This window comes from Oncorhynchus clarkii, chromosome 27, assembly GCF_045791955.1.
Source record: "Oncorhynchus clarkii lewisi isolate Uvic-CL-2024 chromosome 27, UVic_Ocla_1.0, whole genome shotgun sequence".
NCBI classification, from domain to species: Eukaryota; Metazoa; Chordata; class Actinopteri; order Salmoniformes; family Salmonidae; genus Oncorhynchus; species Oncorhynchus clarkii.
Window position 1 is genome coordinate 12,513,387 of NC_092173.1, and position 24,207 is coordinate 12,537,593.

Here is a 24,207-nt window from a genome sequence, read left to right on the forward strand (position 1 = left end):
GCCACCACCATGCTTCACCGTAGGGATGGTGCCAGGTTTCATCAGACCAGAGAATCTTGTTTCTCATGGTCTCTGAGAGTCCTTTAGATGCCTTTTGGCAAACTCCAAGCGGGCTGTTGTGTTTTTTTACTGAGGACTGGGTCCTTCTGGCCACTCTACTGTAAAGGCCTGATTGGTGGAGTGCTGCAGAGATGGTTGTCTTTCTGGAAAGTTCTCCCATCTCCACAGAAGAACTCAGAGCTCTAGTCTGTGACTATGGGGTTCTTGGCCACCTCCCTGACCAAGGACCTTCTCCCCCGATTGCTCAGTTTGTCTGGGGAACCAGCTCTAGGAAGAGTCTCGGTGGTTCCAAACTTCTTCCATTTAAGAATGATGGAGGCACTGTGTTATTGGGGACCTTCAATGCTGCAGAAATGTTTTGGTACCCTTCCCCAGATCTGTGCCTTGACACATTCTTGTCTCTGCGCTCTATGGACAATTCCTTCAACCTCATGGCTTGGTTTTTGCTCTGAAATGCACTGTCAATTGTGGGACCTTTATATATAGACAGGTGTGTGCCTTTCCAAATCATGTCCAATTAATGGAATTTACCACAGGTGGACTCCAATCAAGTTGTAGAAACATCTCAAGGATGATCAATGGAAACAGGATGCACCTGAGCTCAATTTCGAGTCTCAAGGCAAAGGGTCTGAATACTTATATAAATAAGGTATTTCTGTTTTGTATTTTTTTATAAATTAGCAAAACTCTAACCTTTTTTTGCTTTGTCATTATGGGGTATTGTGTGTAGATTGCTGAGGATTTGTACAAATTTAATACATTTTAGAATAAGGCTGTAATTTAACAAAATGTGGAAAAAGTCAAGGGGTCTGAATACTTTCCAAAGGCACTGTATACATAAATTATAATATGTAAATTTGTCTCTGTTACTAAATGTAAATAGTAATATGTATTGTCTCTTATCTATGATCGTCATATGATTTGGATACTTGCCATGCTTTCTCTGGTATAGCCCTCGTCGGTTGAACAATATTTACTACTTTTTTACTCTTTGAAAATGTTTTAATTTTAGTGTCTTTTGTAAAAGGAGGAGATAGGAGTGACAATATCATCGGAACTTGGTCAATTAAAGCATCACCTTGATACCTGTATTGGATGTGTTCTGCGTGCTATGTTGGTCTTGAATATACCACCATATGGTATCAAGTATCAGGGTCCATGTTCCTTCTGTATAGAACAGAATATGATAGTGACAGAATATGATAGCCTAAGTATAGACCAGAGCTATATATATATATATATAACATCTTGTGTATATATATTGTATATATATAGCTCTGGTCTGTCCTTAGCCTATGTCACTATCATATTCTATGCTGATACACTGAACATATACAGTACCAGATAAAAGATTGGACACCCCTACTCATTTTAGGGTCTTTCTACATTGTCGGATAAACACTCCAAACAGCCTACCCAACTCCTCGGAGGTGGCCGCGTGGTCCTAAAGCACACTGTTGCCTCATTTTGTATCACATTCCAATGACAAAACTCCAGGGGACAAAAATGCAATTAAAGAATTTATGGGGGGAGACATGTCCCCCCGTCCCCAGTGAAAGTTGCACCCCTGGTAGTAGGCAACACAGTATCTTCACGAAGGCTGTGTGAGTGATACAGTATGGCTCACGTACTTACAGTTCTGGGTTAATAGCTGACAAGCGCAATTGCTGCCACAGGTTAAACTAAGCAGCACATGGGTGACGCAAATGCCTTGTGCTTCCTTTCTTTATTCATAGTACAGAATAACTCTATCCGTTTGTTTCATAACGCCATATTTATGGCCCATTGGTCTGAGGGTGTAAAGGCCAGGTCCAGACAGACAGACAGTGCACAACACCAGCTCCTACCACCGTGCCACAGCTCCACAAAATAGCCTGCGCGGTTGCTAAGAGATAGGGCCCAATGAAAACACAGCAACATCTGCTGCAATGATCTAAGAGAGGCGGACCGGCCGGGCAGCGGAACCCCTTCTCAGCCTGGCACCAAGCCTCCCCTGGAAACCCTCCTCCAGGGGAGACGAGTTGGAAGGGGAAGGAGAGAGAGAGGCGATGGATAAGAGAGTGAAAGGAGAGGGATAGCGAGGGAGAAGGGAGGGAGGAAAAGCATAGGAGAGGGAGAGTGAGAAAGGAGGGTCTAGGTAAGAGATATACAGAAACAGACAATTTGCAGGTGTGACATCAGCCTACACACTCTCCCCTAAAATCTGTTCCCGTTTCAACTAAAACAGCATGGGTTGAGCTAAAATAATCACATTTGCTTTTGATGAGGCTAGAAGTGGTTATGTAGCCAGTCCTCAGAGCTGCTATAGATAAGGTGAAGCTGCCATTGTTTTTACACTATTTATATGTATCTACATATAAATATATTGCTGCAAAGAAATCTCTACTAAAGTACAAGCAATGGACATTAGACCGGTGGAAATCAGTCCTTTGGTCTGATGAGTCCAAATTTGAGATTTTTGGTTCCAACCACCATGTCTTATATAGATCCCTCCCACTTCTAAAACCAAAGTTGTACCCCCTGCCTACTACACATACTGTGCCACCCAATTACAGAAAGAGGATGCACACATCTGAAGAGGTTGAATGAATGATTGGACTTGTTCATTCATATCATTGTGTGATCATCACTTCCCCCGACCATCCCGTCAATCAGCCAGTCTTCTCCGTACAGACCACAGCCGATGCAGAGGGCGAGTTAGGACTCGCTTCCTGACATTTCACTGCTCCTACTGCTTCCCTGCCCCGGCCTGAGGACAGAAACCAACCCACACAGACTATCTATAGCAGAGAAAGAAAACACAATGAATGTAGTTTACCCTTCTACTTAATTCATTGCCTTGATCGTTTGCGTCTTCTTTCAGCCGTACAAGGCTTCACGACAAACCCACAAGCGTCAAATCATCTTTCTGTGAACAGATTGAGAAACAACACTCAAAACGGTCCTATGCCTGTGAACTGTGACTAGAGCTGTTGCTGGTAACTTTCCCTCTGTTCTTCTTAAAGATGTATGGTTTTCATTGGGAGTTTATAAAAACGAACAGCAACACTGCCTCCCTACTTGTTAAAGAGTATATTGGTGTGATATCTCACCATAAGGAACTCACCAGGGACTCGGCTAACCTCTAAAAGCTGTCCAGTGAACAGGAGGCACTCCGTCTCAGTCTGTGTTGGTGAAAACATCATCGCCCCTGAGAAAGCAGCATCATTTGCTGTTTTGTTTGTTTGCTTTCAAGAACCACAGCTCTTAGAGGAGAGACGGCTCTTTATTTTATTGTCCAGTGACCTCATGTCACTGGACATTTACTGAAGTCTCTTAAAGAGATACTTCAGGATTTTGGAAATTAATCTACGTCCCCAGAGACAGATGAACTTGTGGATACAATTTCTGCGTCCAGTATGAAGGAAGTTACCATTGGCTTGCGAAACTGCCTCTAACTATGCACAATGACTTTTGTTCAATGTGCAAGGCAAGCAAAAACAATGTAATCAAAAGACCTCCAGTGAGGCAGGCTGGGTTTGATCATAGTTTATTGTTCCTATGGCTGACACCCTTATTCACACAAACATTGAACAGTGATTACATTCACATGGCCTGGCTTCACAATAAGGGCTCCTTTTTAGGGCTTTAACCCTGTAAAGGCACACAAAGACTACAGCAACTCCTGGCTCCAAGTAGAGGAAAAGGTCAACTCTACAATAAAGTCTTGTGACACAGCTAGACAAAAATACTTTTACCTGGTCAGGTCATGTGGTCAGGAAAAAAACTCCTGACTGATAACACGCATCCTGTAAATGAGCTAGCATGTGATGGTTAATTAGACTCCATCTTATATTGGGATTCTGCACGTGCTGTTAAGGGCGTTGTTCTACTGTCATTGTCCAGTTTTCCTCAGTGGGATATATCGTTTCTCTCATATACACAAAGCACTATGCAACAGAACCAGAGTCACTATCTGATAACTAAAATATGATAAAATGACCCAGACCTCATTTACTTCAGATGACAAGAAAACAAAAAAAACAACCCTGTCAAGATCAACATCTGTGATGACAGCAACTAGGGAGCATCTGAATGGATGTGTTGTTTGTTTAGGACATGGGGTCCATCCAGGCATCATGACGAGACCCTCAGTCGGAGTATAGTGGGAGAGCTCTCTCGATTTTTTATAGAGCCTAGCGCCTGCTCAGCTCCCAACCAACCGCAGGGAACTAAAAATAGCTCAGCCTCTCTTGGAGCCATGCATCACACCTCCCCGTCCACCTCCCCCTCCCTGCTTGTAATGGATTAGAGAGAACACAACACAGCATAAGCCTACAACACAAATCAGCCAAACAACAGCTGAGCAAACAGCATCCTCCACAGTGTTGTACAGGACATTAATAATGAACAATTGAAAACGACTGTATACATTGGGTAAACGCTGGTTAATATATATATATATATATTTTTAAAGGAATACAGACACTGTGGTGTGTGTGTGTCTGGTCAGATGTCTTCGCTGGGTGCTCGGGTCTGGTCTCAGGCAGGAAGAGGACACAGATCAGCCATAGCTGAGGCCTACAGTACCAGTACAGTACCAGTGCAGTACCAGTACAGTGCTCAGAGAAAGGAAATGTAGTGCCTGACACCTGTTCACAAAGAATGGTACTGCACTGCTGTCTGTGTATGCAGTATAGAAGTGTGTGGGAGATTAAAAAAAACTGATTCAGCAGTTAATGCAGGTTCAAATCCAATCTAATTGTGTTTGTCACATGCGCCAAATACAACAGGCGCAGTAGAACTTCCAGTGAAACGCTTACCTTACAAGCCCTTAACCAACAAGGCAGTTTAGAAAAATACATTAAAAAAATAAGAAATACAAGTAACAAATAATTAAAGAGCAGCAGTAAAATAACAATAGCAAGGCTATATACAGGGGGTACCAGTACAGTGGTGTGCGGGGCCACCAGTTAGTCGAGGTAATATGTACAAGTAGGTAGAGTTATTAAAGTGACTATGCATCGATAATAACAGAGAGTAGCAGTAGAGTGAAATAGTCTGGGTAGCCATTTGATTAGCTGTTCAGGAGTCTTATGGCTTGGGGATAGAAGCTGTTTAAAAGCCTCTAGGACCCAGAATTGGCGCTCTGGTACCACTTGCTGTGCAGTAGCAGAGAGAACAGTCTATGACTAGGGTGGCTGGAGTCTGACAATTTTTAGGGCCTTCTTCTGACTTCTGACTTCCTGGATTGGTGGAAGCTTGGCCCCGGTGCTGTACTGGGCCGTACGCACTACCCTCTGTAGTTCATCCTTTCCCCTCTAGATTAGAGATGGTTGTAATCTCCACATTTGTCTCAGATTATATACTTTGATTCACACTCAATTTCCACTTTGAAATCCACAGCTGGATACTGTGGTCTATTCCATGAGACAGAAATATAACGAATAGTGCAGACAGACACGATTCCCTGTTCTACATGACAGGTAACCTCAAAGAAGCCTTGTGTTACAATAAGGAGTGGTGTTCAAAGAATGACGAAGACAAATGCTAAACGGCTGTACATAACTTTAACCAACAGTGTACTTTCTTGGGCATTGATGTTGGCAGCAATGTCTTATTAAATAGATGTCAAGGAATTGACTTGAATCAGGTACGTTTCTTGGTATTTGTAAACAGGCCTTTAATGAGTGGAAAAGAAAGCAGGATATTGGTGCATTAGTCTACTCTCAGATCAATGGGAGACAGTTAAAAGGACCACAACTTTGTTTTTCCATGCAAGAAATCAAATCAATACTTTCCACAAAGGCTCTAGCTGAACATTGAAAGAGGATATGTTCTTTCTCCAGTCTTACTGTTCATACTGTATACTATAGTATAGCAGTAACAATGGTTGCGATGGATGTTAATACTGTGTAAATACTATACCCCTACTATTCAAAACTGTGCTGAATTGATTGAGTGATATGAAAAGGTATGGTTTGACCCCCACCCCCCCCCCCCCCACCCACCTTTAGTCCCATTGTCTTGACATTAAACAAATGTGTTCCGTCCACAATTAATCACGCTTATATAACAGTATTACTGTACAACTCACACAGAAGGAACTTAGTTCATCTTGCTACATTAAACAATTATTAAATGTTAGACAATCCACTCTTGACCGTTCCTAACAGTACAGAGCCAGACATCCATCCTACAGCTCCTGTATCAATCACTATGATTAAAATGTTTCATAATAATTCTCCCCAAGTGCATTACATCACATAGAATCCTTAGAAAGAGTACATGATGAGATAACGTCCTAAAAGAGGAATGGGATGGGCCATCTGGAAATAACCCACGAGTCACTCAATCATTTGAATGATAGATTTTCCTAATCACTTAAGGGTTTTAAACATTAAATATTCATGAACATTTCAAGGACTTGGTGGCAGCTTACCTTGATCAGTCTGCATTGAAGTGAGCAACAACAAAAACAAGCTTGTCATATTAAAGTTGAAATATTTAATTTTAAAAACGGAAAAAATTATACGCAGATACATAGTTTTTAGTATATCATACAAAGACATTATTTAAATGTTATTGAGTACTGTGTGTTTCTCATCGACTACAGTGAGCGGCAGTTTGAAAGGCTGGCTGAGCTGGTTGGACTACAGGCAAAAACCAAAGGGTGAGAGGTCACTAACCAGGAAGTACACGTTAAATCACCATTAAATACCCAGTGTCACAACTTTTTATATAAAACAACCAAAAGCAGAGCAGGATAATAAAACCTCAAAGGGACATTAAGACACGCAGGAAGACAAACTCAAAGAGCATCACACACAGAGACAGTATACTGTGATTAAACCAGATCAGGGTCCAAAGAGGATTCATCATTTTTTTTTAATACTTCTTGAATATCATTGCGTTTCATTGAGCCTGACTGGAGTGCCCGATGGGCGTGTTTTGAAGTACATTTGGGACTCTTTCATTGGTTCCATTGCACCAGGCAAGCTCAATCAAGCGCAGCTAAAGTATTTGAAAGGAAAACAAATACTGAATGAAACCCTACTAATCTAACTCATGGTGTACTCAACAACATACGATATTCCCATATCTTTTCATAAAGCCAGATTGAAGAGCAGTAGTGACCACTGGCAAGACAGGCGAGGAGAATTTATGATAGAGTCTCTAATGTGGTAGCTCTGCGGTGCAACACTGCCCTCTTGTGACAATGTAACATATAACACAGGTCCAGGTATACCCTCCCTGTTTCAGTCTGTTTTCTTCCATTTGGTGCCTAATGAACACAGCCCAGGTGTTATTGCTACTGTAGACAGATGGAAGTTGTCGGTTTCCCTTTCTAGGCTTTACAGCTACGTCGTCTGGGGAAGCTGATAAGAACCCAGCAGTGTGGGTGTGTAGGGCTGCGTTACAATTCCCTGCCTTTCTGCTTATTACTTGTTCACTCCCACCAGATTTCTTACACAAGTCCATTCCTTTCAAATCAATAAAAGGGGTGGTGCCTCGGAGAAGAGTAAATTATCAGACGTCAGCTTATGGAAGTCCTTTTTCCAGCCACGCTAGACACCAAGAAGCCCAGAGCCACACAGCCAATTAACGGTCCAGCATGATCAGTGTCCTGTTCAATAGGACACGGCGTAGCATACCATTTAGAAAGTGGAAACGAGTGTTTCATATTGGACACGTTTAGGTACTACCTTTTCATCCGTGTTGTGCCTAATGAACACAACCAGGGGCTCAAAGCAGCCCCAGACATTCTCACACACACACACACACACACACACACACAACTTAATCTCTAGCTTCAACTCCAGCAACAGTCCTCTGGCTGCTCAGACACGCTACACTTGTGCCTTTAGCAAACCTAAACCCCATTAAATGGGTCGGGGCTTTTTGGTATCCACAGGGTAGCTGGGCGTCTAAACAGTCAACTCTAATAATAACAACAACAACAGTCATCATGGTCTTTAAAACAGGAGGCGAAAAGGCAGAAGTCCGTATCCCGGTGGGCGTATAGCTTAGATGGGGTTTGGGTTGGACTACTAGAGATGTAAAAGCTCACAGTGAGTGGAAAAAGAGGATCCAAGAGAAAAGAAAAGTGGGGAGGCAGTGAGGGAGGGAAGGAGTTAGCTCTCCCTCTAACACAGGGTGCAAGTTAACAACCCCTACCACTTAGAATAACAACACAACCGTTTAGTGGGAGAAAAAAAACACCTGTTTTCGTTGCACTGATGAGACATGGGTAGGCAGGTGGAGGGCAAGGGGTGGGGTCTATGTGGCAATCAGTCAAGTCTCCCTCTCATGAGGGATTGGCCCTTGTGCAATGCATTCCAGGATGTCTGGTTGTGAAGAACTTGTGCTCGCGGTGGGTCGCTCCACAGTCACACTGGTGGTGCTCCGACTGGGATAAAGTGAACCGTTGGAGAACTGAAATAAATACTTGGTAGAAGACAGAGGAACCATCAGCTGGTGTGGTATTTCTCAAGGGGCCCAGGCAGGTAGTCAATCCATCCCGCCACTTTCCCTCCTCATCAATGTCCAATTAGAAGCAGCTGGAAACAAGAGAATTTTTAAAAAGCACCTTTTTTATTTGGCTTTCATAAAAGATAAAAAATAAAGGGAAAGACCGAAGAGAGTGTATAAATGGGGCAAGAGGCAGAGCGAGAGAGAAGTTAGTCTTGTGGTTGGAGGAGAGGTGGGGAGCAGACCTCAACCTGTACCTGTGAGGAGAAAAGAGGGATATTAGACTGGGCTTCAACACAACCAATTATACACAATCGCCATTTCTGCCATAGTGCCTCTGCGTAATCACGTTGAGACACACATACGCACCTTCGTCCTCCTCCCCCCAGCCCTCGGCCACCCCGGCCAGCTCGTAGTGCTTCTTCCTTAGCTCCCCTAGACGCTCTCGCTCCTTCTGCAGCTTTGTCTCCAGCTCTAGAACAGAAACCTGACAACACACACAAAAACACGGTTTACTTAGACCTGTAACACACACACACAGCCACCCCACATTGCTCTTACCTGTGAGTCCATCTCCTGCCTCTTGATCTGAGTGAGGGTCATACTGGAGAAATCCATGGTGTCTGAAGCACACAGTCATAGGAGGGAGAGAGATGGAGAAAAGAGAGAGAGAGAAAAGGGAGGGACATATGAAGAGAAAGGAGAGAGAAAGAAATTCAGCATTCGCTCACAAAACATTTCAGTCACAATACATCTCACGTTGATCGCTCACTGTGTAAATCCACGGGCACGCTACTGTTAATCCACTCACCTTTCTCCTCGATCTGGGACTTCCCGGACTTGGTGGAGGCTACAACCCCGGCGGTGGCCTGTGTGACCCCTTTGGATGCCAGCTTCAGGCGGCCCAGGTTGGCGTTATCTTTGTCTGCCTTCACCTGCCCAACAGACCAGAGAGTGGATGGGTCACCAACGGAAATGGGTCACAGGTGTGTCTTAAACACATGTAGAGATATGGTTGACACACTGAGTGATGAGACCGATCTAACTTGGCATGTGTAGATCCGGTTGTGAGTGAGTGTCTCAGGCTTGCACGCACAAGCACAGAGTTTCAGTTACCACAAATCATTACATATAAGAAGTACCGTCTCACCTTGGATGCGGCCACAAGCTGTGCAGTGCTGGCTGCGATCTCATGCGAACACACCATCAGCTCTTCGTACTTGCCCTTGCCCTGCACCACCAGGTCTGCTGCATCTCTATGGGATATATTACGCAGAGCATTATGGGTACTGTAGTGCATCATGCTTCGAGTTCAACGGTTATAGGCTATACAGCACAGGGTGGAGTTTTTTTTCTGGTCAGGTCATGTAGTCAGGAAAATCTTCTGGCCTAAATGAGTGTATTCCAGAACACAATGGTGTTGTGGAGAGGTAACAACACTGCTGTGATACAAGGTTAAGTTAGAAGAGAAAGGGTGATACTACTTACACCATGACTGTGGCGCCCCAGCCCACGGCTTTGGAGGCTGAGATCAGGCCTTCCGTCCAGCGAGAGTTCTTGACATAGAAATCCTTCATGGATGCTGCCCCCTGGTGGAAAAAAGATTATATTGGAATATACACTGAGTATACAAAGCATTAGGATCACCTGCTCTTTCCACGACAGACTGACCAGGGGAAAGCTATGATGATCCCTTATTGATGTCCCTTGTTAAATCCACTTCAAATCAGAGTAGATGAAGGGGAGGAGACGGGTTAAAGGATTGTTAAGCCTTGAGACATGGATTGTGTCTGTGTGCCAGAGGGTGAGTGGGAAAGACAAAAGATGTAAGTGCCTTTGAATGGTGTATGGTAGTAGGGGCCTTTGAACGGTGTATGGTAGTAGGGGCCTTTGAACGGTGTATGGTAGTAGGGGCCTTTGAACGGTGTATGGTAGTAGGGGCCTTTGAATGGTGTATGGTAGTAGGGGCCTTTGAACGGTGTATGGTAGTAGGGGCCTTTGAATGGTGTATGGTAGTAGGGGCCTTTGAACGGTGTATGGTAGTAGGGGCCTTTGAACGGGGTATGGTAGTAGGGGCCTTTGAAGGGGGTATGGTAGTAGGGGCCTTTGAAGGGGGTATGGTAGTAGGGGCCTTTGAAGGGGGTATGCTAGTAGGGACCAGGCACACAGGTTTGAGCCATAACACCTTGGAGAAGAAAAAAAGCTTGAGGCATGGAATGCATAGATGGAACATGTCGGCCATATCTTTAGTGTACAATATGACGTTTCTCCCTCCACGTCAAGTGATAGTGGGAGCACAGAGCAGAAGCTACATTGGCAGCAGAGAAGGCAGCAGCTACATAAAACACAATACAGCACGTGCATAAATGGCCATATCAATAGACCCGGCAAGTCAGGTTCCAGAAAAGCCGGAACAGCAGCCACTCCGTATATTATATTATTATGCACATATGATAGGTTTCTGTTTCTCACTCTGCCACTCTCCACAATGTCCCTTTGCAGATCTTTGGAAGACAGCACGAGCACTTTGATGGCCTGCATCAGGTCTGTACAGGAGGCCAGGATCCTATGTGGGGCGATAGGGGACACATTCGTTCAGCATCTCCACTGCGCAACACATCTTGATATGTTTCACTCATTTGAAAGTTATGCGATTCTCAAAGCCAGGGTTGTGTTCATTAGGGCACGCGATGAAAACAATGTAAAAGGGGATGAAAAAAAATGTGCGTTTCTTACTGGACATGTTCAGGGAGTCCCTCCCTGTTTCAGTCCGTTTTCTTCCAATCGGTGCCTAATGAACACAACCCAGGAGTGGGAGACTCACCTCTCGTTGACCTCCATCTTCACCCCTGTGTCGACAGCACGTGACTTGTTGAGCATGTCCTGTCAATAGTATACAATAGAGGAAATTAGACACCTTTTGGTTGGTACTACTGTAAAATGAAACCAGAGGATTCTTTTCCCACACACATTTCTGTTTTAGTTTGGGTCTTCCTTGGTGATACACACACACACCCATACACACGTTGAGCTGGTTACCTCTATCCTGGCAGCTGCTGACTCCACGGCGGCCGATGTGGCGGCCATTTCCTGCTCCACCAGATCTCCCAGCTCCCCCTGCTGCAGCTCCAGACCCCGAGGACGCAGTTTCTACAGACCAGAGAGAGGGAGATAAGAGAAAAAGAGAGGGGGCATTGATGTTGTTTTTAATGGTCCCCCTAGATGCTGTCAGTTTGACATTTCGGCAAAATATTTTTAAAGGACATAGGTCAGTTCCCCCTCCCTGTGCCCAAGTTCAACTTCTATCATAAGCAGGGTTGTGACCTCTCCTCCACAGGTCACATACTTCGTTGAAAGGATAAGAGGCACTGAGACTCATCTTATCATGATGACATCCCCTGGTTTAAATGTGCACAAATAGGCATTATGAAAAAGTTGAGGTTCTCAGAATGATTGCAGGGTGTGGACTTGTGGTAAATTTAGTAGACCTAGAGTACCAGTCAAAAGTTTGGACACACCTACCCATTCAAGGGTTTGTATTATTTTCTACATTGTAGAATAATAGTTAAGACATAAAAACTAGGAAATAACACCTATGGAATCATGTAGTGACCAAAAACGTGTTAAACAAAACAAAATTGTTTTGATAGTCCCACTAAGTGTAAACCAGATGGATGGCGTATCGCTGCAGAATGCTGTGGTAGCCATGCTGGTTAAGTGTGCCTTGAGTTCTAAATAAATCAGACAGTGTCACTAGCAAAGCACCATCACACAAAGCACCATCACACATCCTCCAAGCTTCATGGTGGGAACCACACATGTAGAGATCATCCATTCACCTACTCTACTTCTCGCATGGCGTTTGGAACCAAGAATTTGAACTCATCAGACCAAAAGGACAGATTTCCACCGGTCTAATGTTCATTGCTCGTGTTTCTTGGCCCAAGCAAGTCTCTTCTTCTTATTGGTGTGCTTTCGTAGTCGTTTCTTTGCAACAATTCAACCATGAAGGCCTGATTCATGCAATCTCCTCTGAACAGTTGATGTTGAGATGTGTCTGTTACTTGAACTCTGAAGCATTTATTTGGGCTGCAATTTCTGAGGCTGGTAACTCAAATAAATGAATCCTCTGCAGCAGAGGTAACTCTGGGTCTTCCTTTCCTGTGGCGGTCCTCAGGAGAGTGCTTGATGGTTTTTGCGACTACACTTTCAGAGTCCGGATTGACTGACCTTCATGTCTTAAAGTCGTTTCTCTTTGCTTATTTGAGCTGTTCTTGCCATAATATGGACTTGGTCTTTTACCAAATAGGGCTATCTTCTGTATACCACCCCTACCTTGTCACAACACAAAAAATTGGTTCAAACGCATTAAGAAGGAAAGAAATTCCACAAATTAACTTTTAAGAAGGCACACCAGTCAATTGAAATGCATTCCAGGTGATTACCTCATGAAGCTGGTTGAGAGGATGCCAATAGTGTGTAAAGCAGTCATCAAAGCAAAGGATGGCTACTTTGAAGAATCTCAAATATACAATATAACACTTTTTTGGTTACTACATGATTCCATTCCATGTTATTTCATAGTTCTGGTGTCTTCACTACTATTCTACAATGTAGAAAATAGTACAAATAAAGAGAAACCATTGAATGAGTATCTGGTGTCCAAACTTTTGACTGGTACTGTAGGTAACAGGAGTTTGCAGGTCAGGTATGTCAAAACCGTATGTCACAACCGTGTCAGTGAATTTCACAACCAGAGAGTGGCAGGCCAGAGAGTGGACAGCAGCACTAATTCTTCACATAAAGCTTTATATCATAAAACTTCCAAGGGGCAAACAAGAGCCCATGTCTAAGACATAAAACAAACGCCGGTGGACACCAGTCCCCAACAAATGCTGGGACCTAACCAGTGGTCTATTGACATTTCTTTAGGTGCCGGATCGCAAAATAAAAATAAATAAATGTCATCATTTCTCAATCAAAGTTTGTCCTGCAGTAGATCATTGAATAATACCATATTAAAATATGCATAAATGCATCCTCTATGCAACATCTGCCTATGCCTACACATATTGGCTCAAATAAATATTCACAAATACCAAATTAGGCCAACCACTTGATCTCAATCAGTTTCGTGGGAATATGCATTTAGATCTACTTGAATGTTGTAACTAACTACTGTTTGAACAAATTTAACGTGCCCTCCATTATTACCAAGACAATAAACATGGGAGTTTGCTCCTCATCCCCATAACTGATTGAGTAAGTACGGTTAGGACATACCCAAATTCTTCCATAAAATGGTGAGTTGGGGACCAGATCTGCACTCCTAATCATCCAGATTCCAGCTAAGATTCAAGCTACACCAACGTTCACCATGGACAGAAAAGGCCTGGTCTGCTCTGTCCTCCAGTTGCTGTCCCTGGTCCAAGTCTCTTCAATCAATCAATGACCTGAGAACCATAGAGTTGGGCAACAGCTATACACGTCACGGCCTCAAGCTGCTCTACTGGGTCGCTCAACTGCTGACCACCAACGGCCACACAGACGCACATGTCTGTTGGTTGACGCATATCTGAAGTGCTTTGACAGGCTGGTCATTGCTCAAATCAACACCATTATCCCAGAAACCCTAGAACCTCTCAAATTTGCATACTGCCCTAACAGATCCACAGATGATGCAATCTCTATTGCACTCCACACTGCCCTTTCCCACCTGGACAAAAGGAACACCTATGTGAGAATGCTATTCATTGACTACAGCTCAGCGTTCAACACCATAGTGCCCTCAAAGCTCATCACTAAGCTAAGGACCCTGGGACTAAACACCTCCCTCTGCAACTGGATCCTGGACTTCCTAAACAGGCCACCCCCAGGTGGTAAGGGTAGGTAACAACACATCCGCCACGCTGATGCTCAACACAGGGGCCCGTGCTCAGTCCCCTCCTGTATTCCCTGTTCACTCATGACTACAAGGCCAGGCACGACTCCAACACCATCATTAAGTTTGCCGATGACACAACAGCGGTAGGCCTGATCACTGACAATGACGAGACAGCCTATAGGGAGGAGGTCAGAGACCTGGTCGTGTGGTGCCCTGACAACAACCTCTCCCTCAATGTGATCAAGACCAAGGAGATGATTGTGGACTACAAGAAAAGGAGGACCGAGCACGCCCCCATTCTCATTGACAGGGCTGTAGTGGAGCAGGTTGAGAGCTTCAAGTTCCTTGGTGTCCACATCACCAACAAACTAACGTGAAGAGGGCATGACAAAACCTATTTCCCCTCGAGAGACTGAAAATATTTGGCATGGGTCCTCAGATCCTCAAAAGGTTCTACAGCTGCACCATCGAGAGCATCCTGACTGGTTGCATCACTGCCTGGTATGGCAAATGCTCGGCCTCCGAACGCAAGGCACTACAGAGAGTAGTGCGCGTACGTCCCAGCACATCACTGGGGCCAAGCTTCCACCCATCCAGGACCTCTATACCAGGCGGTGTCAGGCACTAAAAATTGTCAAAGACTCGAGCCACCCTAGTCATAGACTGTTTTCTCTGCTACCAACCTGGGCTCTGCACACATCAACAACAGTCACCCTCGAAGCATCATTACCCATCGCACCACAAAAACCACGGCCCTTGCTGAGCAAGGGGAACAACTACTTCAGGTCTCAGAGCAAGTGACGTCACCCGATTGAAACGCTATTAGCGCGCACCATCGCTAACTAGCTAGCTATTTCACACCGGTTACACAACGTTACAGCAAGCGGTACCGGAGCGCCAAGTGTCGTGGCAGAATCAGAATTATTTAGGTAACATTTATAAATAAAATGTTTTATTTATTTTATTTCATGCTTATGTGAGATATGTCATTAGAATGTCTATTTTTTGGATAATACTGTTGGCCGGTTGCAGTTATCTGTTCTCTGTCAGGGTTCAGTTACTTGGGCCGCAGAGAGGGGAGAGGTCAAGCTTGTCTTCATATGTAAACATATCTTTTAAACCATGTGAATGGATCGATTGAGGGGGAACCAATTATCTCTTGGCTCCACAATGTCTGTGTGCCAGTCACTGTGTCTCCGTGAGCTTGTCCAGAATGGGAGTGTCTAAAATGACAATTGATATATATCCTAATGTCTTGGTAATATGTTGTACCAAAAACTGAACGATAATTTATAGCTAATGCTGTCTGGCTATGGGATACTCCTCTCTCAAGTAAAGTCTTCCTTTGTACTGTTCCTAAGATCTGTTATTCGTCATGTGAGTTGAGATGGGTGTGTCTTGGCTATAAATGATACTAAGAACTGTTTTGTAAGCCCTCTCAGAGAATTCATTTATAGACACTGAATTGATCTGAGAGTCACAGGGTTGTGATGGAGCTCATATAATTAAAGATGGACTTTATGATAACTCTCGACTTGTGTGGTGGTTTGCTCTCATGATTTGGTAAATACAGGAAATTTCCACTACACAAGTCTAGGTCCAAGAGGCTTCTAAACAGCTTCTACCCCCAAGCCATAAGACTCCTGAACATCTAATCAAATGGTTACCCAGACTATTACACCGCTGCTATTCTGTTATCATCTATGCATAGTCACTTTAATAACTCTGTCTACATGTACATATTACCTCAACTAACCGGTGCCCCCGTACTGTACCCCCTGTATATAGTCTCGCTATTGTTATTTTACTGCAGCTCTTTAATTACCTGTTCCTTTTATTTGTTAATCATATTTTGTTAAACTGCATTGTTGGATAGGAGCTTGTAAGTAAGCGTTTCACTGTAAGACCTACACTTGTTGTATTCGGCGCATGTGACAAATAAAATGTCATTTGATTCAACGCACACGCGCTGCATTATGGCTTCCATTACTTTGGGAACACCGAGGGGCTACTCCCAGCAATTGATCGGGCCACACGACTCTACTTTGCGGTGGGCAGCCTCAATCCAGAAATCAACCCCGATGCTAGAACCCTGCCAAATGATGCCGTTTGTGATAACACACAACCCTTTACTGCAGAGAGGAACATGGATCGGATCATTGTCACGATCGCCTATGACCCGCGTCGTGTAGATGTCTCGGTTGTGGAAGACGTGTACATAACGCAGCACCAAACGCCAGGGATACCTTGAGAGAGATACGCAGTAAGAGATATCGCAGCTTTTAAGCAAGAGGTAGGTTGTTGATAGATACCAGGGCTGAAAGCAGATTGACATTCTTGCCAGTAGGCATAGTACAGAATCTTTTGAACATGTAGTCAACTTGTGATTGTTTGATTGTGATTCTTCTTCTGATGAGATGCCAAGTGTTTACTAACAGCCTTGTTGTCTTTTTCTAGTTCAAAAAATGGACATGTAGTCTATTCTAGTTTATACAGGAATCCTTTCATCCCTGCAGCCTGACTGAGGTTTTTCAATGGTTCTGTATCGTTAGTATCAACGTTAACCTGGGCACTGCATAGTATAAAATTTATGTTTTTCTCCTCCTCCTTTTAAATCGGCTAGTAATGGTATAATAATCAAATGTTTTTATGAAATCAAATTACTGTAATTTGCACCTAAACTGTACCATGTACTCATATTTACTCTTAAGAATAAAGCAGCAACAATACTTGTATGACCATAAAGACTGGGCTGACCTCTGCGGTGGCCAGGATGCCATCCAGTGCTGCCCTCAGCATGGCGCCTTCTGCCGTAGCCAGGCTTTCCTGCTCCTTCATCTGACCCAGCAGGGACAGGGCCTCGGCCCCACACGCCTTCACACTGTCTGACAACGCTGTGGGGGGGAGATACAGACACAGTATGGAGACTTAGAGGAAGTAGGTGGCTAACCGCTAGCCTGGTCTCTGATCTGTTTGTGCAGTCTTCCCAACGCCGATGGTCATTGTCACCCGGTGACAGGCAGCACAAACAGATCGGGGACCAGGCTAGGCTATCGTTGCGTCTGTGCATTGTCAGTACTTCTCTAACAGATGTATATAGGGATGTAGAGTTTATTTTATATTAGACATGGCTCAAATCAAACTTTATTTAAAAATCATGGAACATTCCTGTCCTGGATGTGAGAGTACACATTTCAGTTGAAAAGACACAGGGACAGCTCACACTCACCGTCCGCTTGCTCCACTGGCACCATGTGAGAGGTGGCACTGCCCTGAACAATGGTGTCACCCACCAGGTGGGCAAGATGGGTCACTGCCCGCACCAGTTCTGAAACACCTGGAGAACCAAGGGTCAAAGGTCAAACTACTATAAAGCCTAAACACAATCAACAGGATATGCTACTTTAATTTTCAAGTCCTTGAAGGCTGTAATGCTGAAAACCCCGGTATTTTAGCTATAAAGAAGCACTTTACTATCAACCTCCACTGTCCACAAAGAAAATAATGAATACCTGCAACATATTCAATTATATTTACTTTCTTCTATTGGGAAGAAATCAAATAAGACAATAGAAATCTAGATCTTTCATGTGGGCAAGAAACGGAAAAAGGAACTTTTCTTCAAATAATATACATGTGTACCAGTCAAAAGTTTGGACACACCCACTCATTCAAGAGTTTCCTTTATTTTTACTGCACAGCGGCCGTAGGTGAAAGTAACATTTTTTGGCTGCCTTTTGACCTTGTTCTGCTACACAAGAACAGCAGCTGCTTCGATAGGTGCCTGAAAGTAGGCGGTGATGACACAAAGCTGACTAGGGGAGTAAGTTCTGAGTCTGACCTGTGTTGTCTGCCAGGTAGCCGTCTCTGGCAGAGTGAAGTCTGGCCATACAGTCCAGAGAGGCCTGACACCTGGACGCCAGGTAGTCTACACACAACGAGGGTACACAGTGAGGGGGGAGGCATCTTCCACCATACAAACAAACATGCACACTATTATGAGGGGACATCATCCTACATCACACCCTGGAACACAAACACACATGTACAAGTAGATTGAGGCATCACACACACATCCAGCATGGGTTTCACAATGTGGCATCAACTCAGACGGTCGGACGGACAGACCGTTGGTTGGAGAAGAGGTTGGAGAAGGTTAGGGGCTGACCTGCAGAGCTGGTGCAGCTGATGTGTGCCGGGTCGTCAAGCTGGGCCAGTGAGTCCTGGACTATCCTCTCTGCCTCCTCCACAGTCCCCTGTAGGGCGGACCAGCGTGCTGCCACCAGCTGGCTCTCCAGGGCCTGCTCCCTGCTCTCCTATCCACATAGGGTCAGTGAGAGAATCAGATATTACACACACACACCACACACACACACACACACACTGAGAGGCTGACACACAGGCGCACACAAACAGCTGCCACACACCTTCTCATTGAGTTGGTTCTGTAGGGCCTCGGCAGTCTTCACGCCGCTCTCCCTCTCACTGGCCAGGCTGCTCTGAACACGCTCAAGCTCCTCCCCCAGGCCTGCAAGCTCCTCCTCTTTCTTCAACAAGGATTCCGCCAGCTCCACCTTCTCCGATTCCACAGTCGAGAGCTGAGAACTGAGCTCCTCACTCGACTGAGACGGAGAGAGAGAGAAAGTGAATGAGGGGGGAGAGACATACAGAGAGAAAGTGAGTGGGGGGGGGGGGGAAATGAGTGAGAGAGAGAGAAGAGGAGAACGAGAGTGTGACACACATACACAGTATTTTAGGATCGTACATATCTCCGTTTCCCTGCTGAACTGAACGACAAGGCTCACACACTATACACTCCTAATAACACCTTTCAAAAGACAACGCCCTAAGTGCTATGAGATGTGGAAATGACAACTGCCATTCTTCTACTCTCCCTCGCCTGTTTGTGCCCCCCCCTGAGCATGTGAACAAGAACATGAACGAGAGACGGGAAGAAAGAGTTTGTAAGTGAGATGTGTGACAAAGTGACAGAGCATGTGTGTGAGGACAGGAGGGAGTGGATGTGAGAGAGAAGGAGAAGGGGCGAGAGAGAAGTTGATTCAGAAATAGGGGTTGACAGGAGTGGGAGAGTAGAGAGAGGGATGGGCGATATAGAGGAGGAATGGTAATTGGACATTCATGGCCTGGTAGGACTACACAGTGTCGGGATCACGCAGAGATCAAGGTCTGCACTGACGCTCCACACAACCCTCTCCACACAACCCTCTCCACACAACCCTCTCCACACACAATTTCATACACGCACACAGGCACCGTACACAGACAGAGATGGGTCGAAGAGTAACATGGAGTTGTGGAATGTAAAGACAGAAAACAGAGTAAAGACAATTTGAAGGTGTCAGGGTGAGTTCAAGTGGGGTAGAGTGGAGAGGAGGAATGCACTGTTGGGTGAGTGTTTAGGGTGGAGAGGATATGAGGAGTGTACGGTTGGGTAGAGGACGCAAGGGTGTTTTAGGTTAGAAAGTTGGCTACCTGTTGGGACGAGGCCATGGTGCTTTTCAGGGTGTCTAGCGCCGCCCTGCTGGAGATCAGCTCTCTCTGCAGCTCCTGCAGCTGCTCCACCTGTTCCTGCTCCTGAAGGGAGACAGAGGCAGGAGAGAGAGCGTGGCGGGGGAGAGAACAGAGAGAGATGTGGGAGGACAAAAGAGAGAACGAAACAGAGACGCATGTTATTTGCTAGGCCTCCATCTCTCTACCTCCGTCTATTCTACCTCTCTAAATCCCACATGTACAGCAAGGCATCTCAGTTACACAATTAAATGATCAGAGACAGACGGAGAAAAAGTTGAAAATGTACTGTATTATGAAGGAGTGAAGTATATTACATTTGAAGTCCTCTGTGTCCAAGAAAGCGAGAGAGGGAGAGAGAGAGGGGGGGGGAAAGGGGAGAGAGAGAGGGGGAAAAAGGGGAGAGAGAGAGGGGGAAAAAGGGGAGAGAGAAAACAGAAAGAGGTGATACATACTGTAAACACACAGTATTTCAGGAGAGTGTGCATCCCTGTGGGAGTGTGTGTCTCGCCCTCACCCGTCTCTCCGCGGCCTCCTTGGCAGCCTTGACCTTCTCATGCATCTCTCTCCTCACGCTGTCCATCTCGTCCTCAACCGCCCGCGCCACCGTCATCTGACGAGTCACCTCCGCATTCTGAAGCCACCAACAGAAACACAGACAGTTTTAGCTGAGGGAAGAGTTTTTAGAATTGTAAACAAGAAATGTGGAAGAAATGTGTGAGCATTGCTGCTAGAAGTGTCTTTCCAAGGGGAAGGGAGCCTAAACGGGACTGGCTGAGAGGGGTAGGAGCAAGCCTGCACCATGATTCTGAGGGGTGAGGTTCTTCGATCGTAAGGGGTCTGGATGGGCTTACCTTCCTCAGCAGGTCAGCGTGACTCTGCACCAGCTCTGTGTACTTCTCCTTCAGCTTGACGTAGCGCTGCTCGTTGGCCACCGCTTTCCCTGAGACACACGGACAGACAGAGCTGTTATTGTCACAACAGTCAGATGGCTGAATCCTGACTTGAGATATGCACACGTAATTCAAAAAGTTTATGTAGGCATTGATATCAGCTGAAGGTACAGTAAGAAGATATTTGAGTGACTCATGTAAATCTTGAGGCCTGGGGTTGTCTGGCGGGCTGTCCCTGGACTTACTCTCGATCTCGGTGAGGCTTCGCTGCTCTTTCTCCGTGTCCTCTTTGACCCGGCGCAGGTCGTCAAGCTCCGCCCGCAGGAACTCGCCCTCTCCCAACGCCTGCATCCTCAGGTGGCTCTGCTCTGCTAGCTCCGCCTCCAGCTCATCGACACGCCCCCGCAGCGCCTGGCGCAGACGCCCACTCTGAGAGAGAGAGAGAGAGAGAGAGAAAGAGAGACAGAAAGAGAGGAGGGAGAGCGTGTTCTGGTTCAACAGTGTGTTTACACACTCAGAAGTTCAGGCATTATGGAGAATTGCCTCTGTAGTGGCTTAAGTGCCTCATTAAACCTCCCCCCCTCCTCACCTCCAATCTGAAGGACTCCAGTTCCTCCCTGAGGGCCTGGATCTCCCGTGTCAGCTGCTCGATCAGGCGGTCCCTAATGGAAACAGGACAGGACAAGGTCGTGTTCATTAGGCACCAAATAGAGGAAAACAGTCCGAAACAGGGAGAGAAATGCCTGGATGTGGCCAAAGACAAAAGTGTATTTTCGGTTGTCCATTGCAAAGTATTCTGGGACGGAAAGCTGCAGGGTTTTCAATACCTCTGAATACCTCTATTGGAGGTCAGTGTGGTCTGAATTGTGTGACAATCTATACAGACCAAGGATATCCTACAAATGTCAAATTCGCTCATCCAGAGTGCAGCAGTTTGGTTCTGGTGTCTTACTTGTCGTCCTTGCGCATCCCGTTCTGACTGTTGAAATTGAATGGGTCCGTGGCGGCGGACGTGCCAAAGAGGTCGTCGAACCTGGGTTCTACCACAGCAGCCTAGTCGGAACCAACACAGCAAGACAGAGACACAGTCGTTCTACAGGCTTTAGGTTTCATTAGGTTCAGTTGACAGAGCACAGGAAGGGCACTGTCTGTAACATGGCATATTTTGTGTCAGCTAGTGCACGAAATTAATCTTTCACACACAATAAGGCATGTTACAAACGTCGCCCCATAAGACAGCAGTAATGGGACATGTTCAGATGGGCTACCGGCTGGACGGGGATGTCGGTATCCACCAGGTCCTCTGTCACCAGGTCCACCATGTGTTCCGTCTCGGGGGAGGACGACTCAGCTGGAATGACTACCACGGGACTGATGTGCTCCGACAACGCCGACGCCCGCAGGAAGTTAGGTGGGTTCTGACAGCAGACAGAGACAGAGAGACAGACAGACAGAGAGAGAGAGAGACAGAGAGAGAGAGAGAGACAGAGAGAGAGAGAGAGCGCGAGCATAATTAATCAAATTGTATTTGTATAGCACTTAACCCAAGTAGCTGAACAGCAACCTGGGCCCAAATTTCTCAAGAGCAAGCAAGGGCAACAGAGAAAATGGGAGACTATGTTCATGTGTGTGAATTATACAGTATTTACTTGAAAATACACAGCAGAGATCCTGTCTAATCTACAGGCTAGTTCAGGAGGACTCTTACCTCAGGTAACTGTGGGATCTGAATGAGCCTCTTGAAGTACTGCAGGTTACTGGAGCGGTAGAACAGACTCTTCAGCCTAGCAGAGACGACACACACACACACCGATGAAACACTCCACCATCATCACAACTTAGTTAGGTCAGGTGGTGGAGCACTATGACCTCTGGTCAAAACTAGTGCACTACATAGGGAATAGGGTGCCAATTGGGACGCGGTCCATGACTTGTGTGTGAACTGACTTCTTGAACTGCTCCTGGAAGCGGTCTCTGTGGCCCTGGAGTGTGTCAGCAGGAAGGCCTGGAACAGACAGACAAACAGTTTTGGAATGTGTGTGTGTGTGTTTGTGAAACTACTGAGAATGTGAATGTACTACAGAGTGTGTGTGTACTCAGGTTTTAGGCATTTCCTAAGCCTATGATATGACCAAGAAAATTATGAGAATTATGTGCCCTTGGAATAGCCACAGATTTTCTGGGAAGATCACAGGAAAAACTGTTGCCCTTAGATTAGTAGCCAAGTGTGAGGTATTCAGGCTGTCACTCTGTCATTTGTCCAGCGGGGGGCGTGTGTGTTGGACTCACAGGAGTGCAGCTTGAAGAGCAGCTTGACGGTGTAGTCGTACAGGTGGCTGCTGTCCAGGATGACCTGGATCAGCGGAGCCAGGCGACACTGGCCCGCCGACGTCACCGACACAGACCGCGACATGTCCAGAGAGCTGAACACTGCAAGGGTGGACACGCACATATCAGTGATCATCACACACACACACACACACACACACACACACACACACACACAGTGTGTGCGTGCGTGTGTATGTGCACGCAGGTGGTCGGTCAATCAACCAATGAGTATGTACTCCAACAGTCTCTTTCTTCCTCTCTCATTACAGCTCACTTTCAGTCCTTCCATCTCCTTTGCTCTGATGTCAGTCCCTACAGACCCAGTCGTTCCCTCCACACAGAGGTGTAGTTTCCTGTGCAGCCAAACCCTGACACACACAGTCAGGGCTCTCAGCTCTTGGGTGACGTGATGCTTTAGCCTGCAAAACATCTCTCCTGATGGGAGGCAAAGAGTCTCTCTCTGTGTGTGTGTGTGTGTGTGTGTGTGTGTGTGTGTGTGACATGAGGAGACAGGGTAGAAATGAGTCCTACTGAGAGTGTTCAAACAGAGGCAGAAGGGCAATCATGTTGAGACAAATGGAATATGAAATATGTGCTTTACTTTGTGAAGAGCTTATAGTGGAAGGGAGACAGGAGAGTACTGTATAGCTGTTTTAATGTCCATGCTAGTACGCTACTTTCAATGAAGCAATGTATTGGGCACACATTCTAGGTGGTATGATAGTATGGCTATTGGGACGTAGCCTATGACGCCAAAACCAGGGTCATGTTCATTATGCCTCAAATGGAAGAGAATGGACAAAAACAAAAAAAGGGACTACCTGGACTTAAGAAACGCTCATTTTTGTTTTCGGTTGCAAAATGTTTTCCGTTGTGTGCACGGATGAACATGACCCTGACATATAAAAGCTAGAACCAGGTTGTGTGTGATACGCGCGGTTGCAGATGACATCTATATATAAATATAAAAGAGAAATAGCTTACCACCCAGGAAGAGGTTGAGCTCACACTCCAGGTAGTCCAACATCTCCACTGTCAACTGGAAGCTGTAGTGAGAGG

General features: G+C 45.6%; 2 protein-coding genes and 1 non-coding gene across 8 annotated transcripts in view; 1 reads left to right on the forward strand and 2 right to left on the reverse strand.

Annotated features, from left to right (window-relative positions):
• Window positions 1-1,151, forward strand: part of LOC139386346 (protein yippee-like 2) — a 22,374-nt gene extending 21,223 nt beyond the window's left edge. For all 4 annotated transcript variants that reach the window (XM_071131882.1, XM_071131883.1, XM_071131881.1 and 1 more), the window contains one exon: window positions 1-1,151. This exon is cut by the window's left edge and continues 2,237 nt beyond it. The gene's annotated coding sequence lies outside the window, so the exon portion shown is untranslated.
• Window positions 1,152-5,693: 4,542 nt separating this feature from the next.
• The window catches only part of LOC139386339 (huntingtin-interacting protein 1-like), a 45,716-nt gene continuing 27,202 nt past the window's right edge, over window positions 5,694-24,207 (reverse strand). Inside the window, exons 7-32 of one of the 3 annotated variants that reach the window (XM_071131870.1) lie at window positions 24,133-24,194; window positions 23,107-23,247; window positions 22,765-22,822; window positions 22,526-22,601; window positions 22,086-22,235; window positions 21,770-21,870; window positions 21,407-21,479; window positions 21,063-21,246; window positions 20,779-20,867; window positions 20,442-20,558; window positions 20,242-20,253; window positions 19,889-19,990; window positions 18,823-19,017; window positions 18,564-18,711; window positions 18,237-18,323; window positions 17,625-17,732; window positions 17,153-17,289; window positions 11,551-11,661; window positions 11,336-11,394; window positions 10,984-11,077; window positions 10,000-10,100; window positions 9,662-9,767; window positions 9,323-9,446; window positions 9,073-9,134; window positions 8,881-8,998; window positions 5,704-8,768 (exon numbers count right to left, since the gene is read on the reverse strand). In XM_071131870.1, coding sequence (XP_070987971.1) covers window positions 8,758-8,768; window positions 8,881-8,998; window positions 9,073-9,134; window positions 9,323-9,446; window positions 9,662-9,767; window positions 10,000-10,100; window positions 10,984-11,077; window positions 11,336-11,394; window positions 11,551-11,661; window positions 17,153-17,289; window positions 17,625-17,732; window positions 18,237-18,323; window positions 18,564-18,711; window positions 18,823-19,017; window positions 19,889-19,990; window positions 20,242-20,253; window positions 20,442-20,558; window positions 20,779-20,867; window positions 21,063-21,246; window positions 21,407-21,479; window positions 21,770-21,870; window positions 22,086-22,235; window positions 22,526-22,601; window positions 22,765-22,822; window positions 23,107-23,247; window positions 24,133-24,194 — 2,626 coding nt within the window. In that variant the 3' untranslated portion in view covers window positions 5,704-8,757. Of the gene's footprint in view, window positions 8,769-8,880; window positions 8,999-9,072; window positions 9,135-9,322; window positions 9,447-9,661; window positions 9,768-9,999; window positions 10,101-10,983; window positions 11,078-11,335; window positions 11,395-11,550; window positions 11,662-17,152; window positions 17,290-17,624; window positions 17,733-18,236; window positions 18,324-18,563; window positions 18,712-18,822; window positions 19,018-19,888; window positions 19,991-20,241; window positions 20,254-20,441; window positions 20,559-20,778; window positions 20,868-21,062; window positions 21,247-21,406; window positions 21,480-21,769; window positions 21,871-22,085; window positions 22,236-22,525; window positions 22,602-22,764; window positions 22,823-23,106; window positions 23,248-24,132; window positions 24,195-24,207 lie in introns of all 3 variants that reach the window. The other 2 variants (XM_071131872.1, XM_071131871.1) reach the window with 2 other exon arrangements.
• On the reverse strand, window positions 18,008-18,183 carry LOC139386447 (small nucleolar RNA SNORA16B/SNORA16A family). Its single transcript, XR_011629047.1, has one exon. It is a non-coding gene; the product is annotated as a small nucleolar RNA SNORA16B/SNORA16A family (small nucleolar RNA).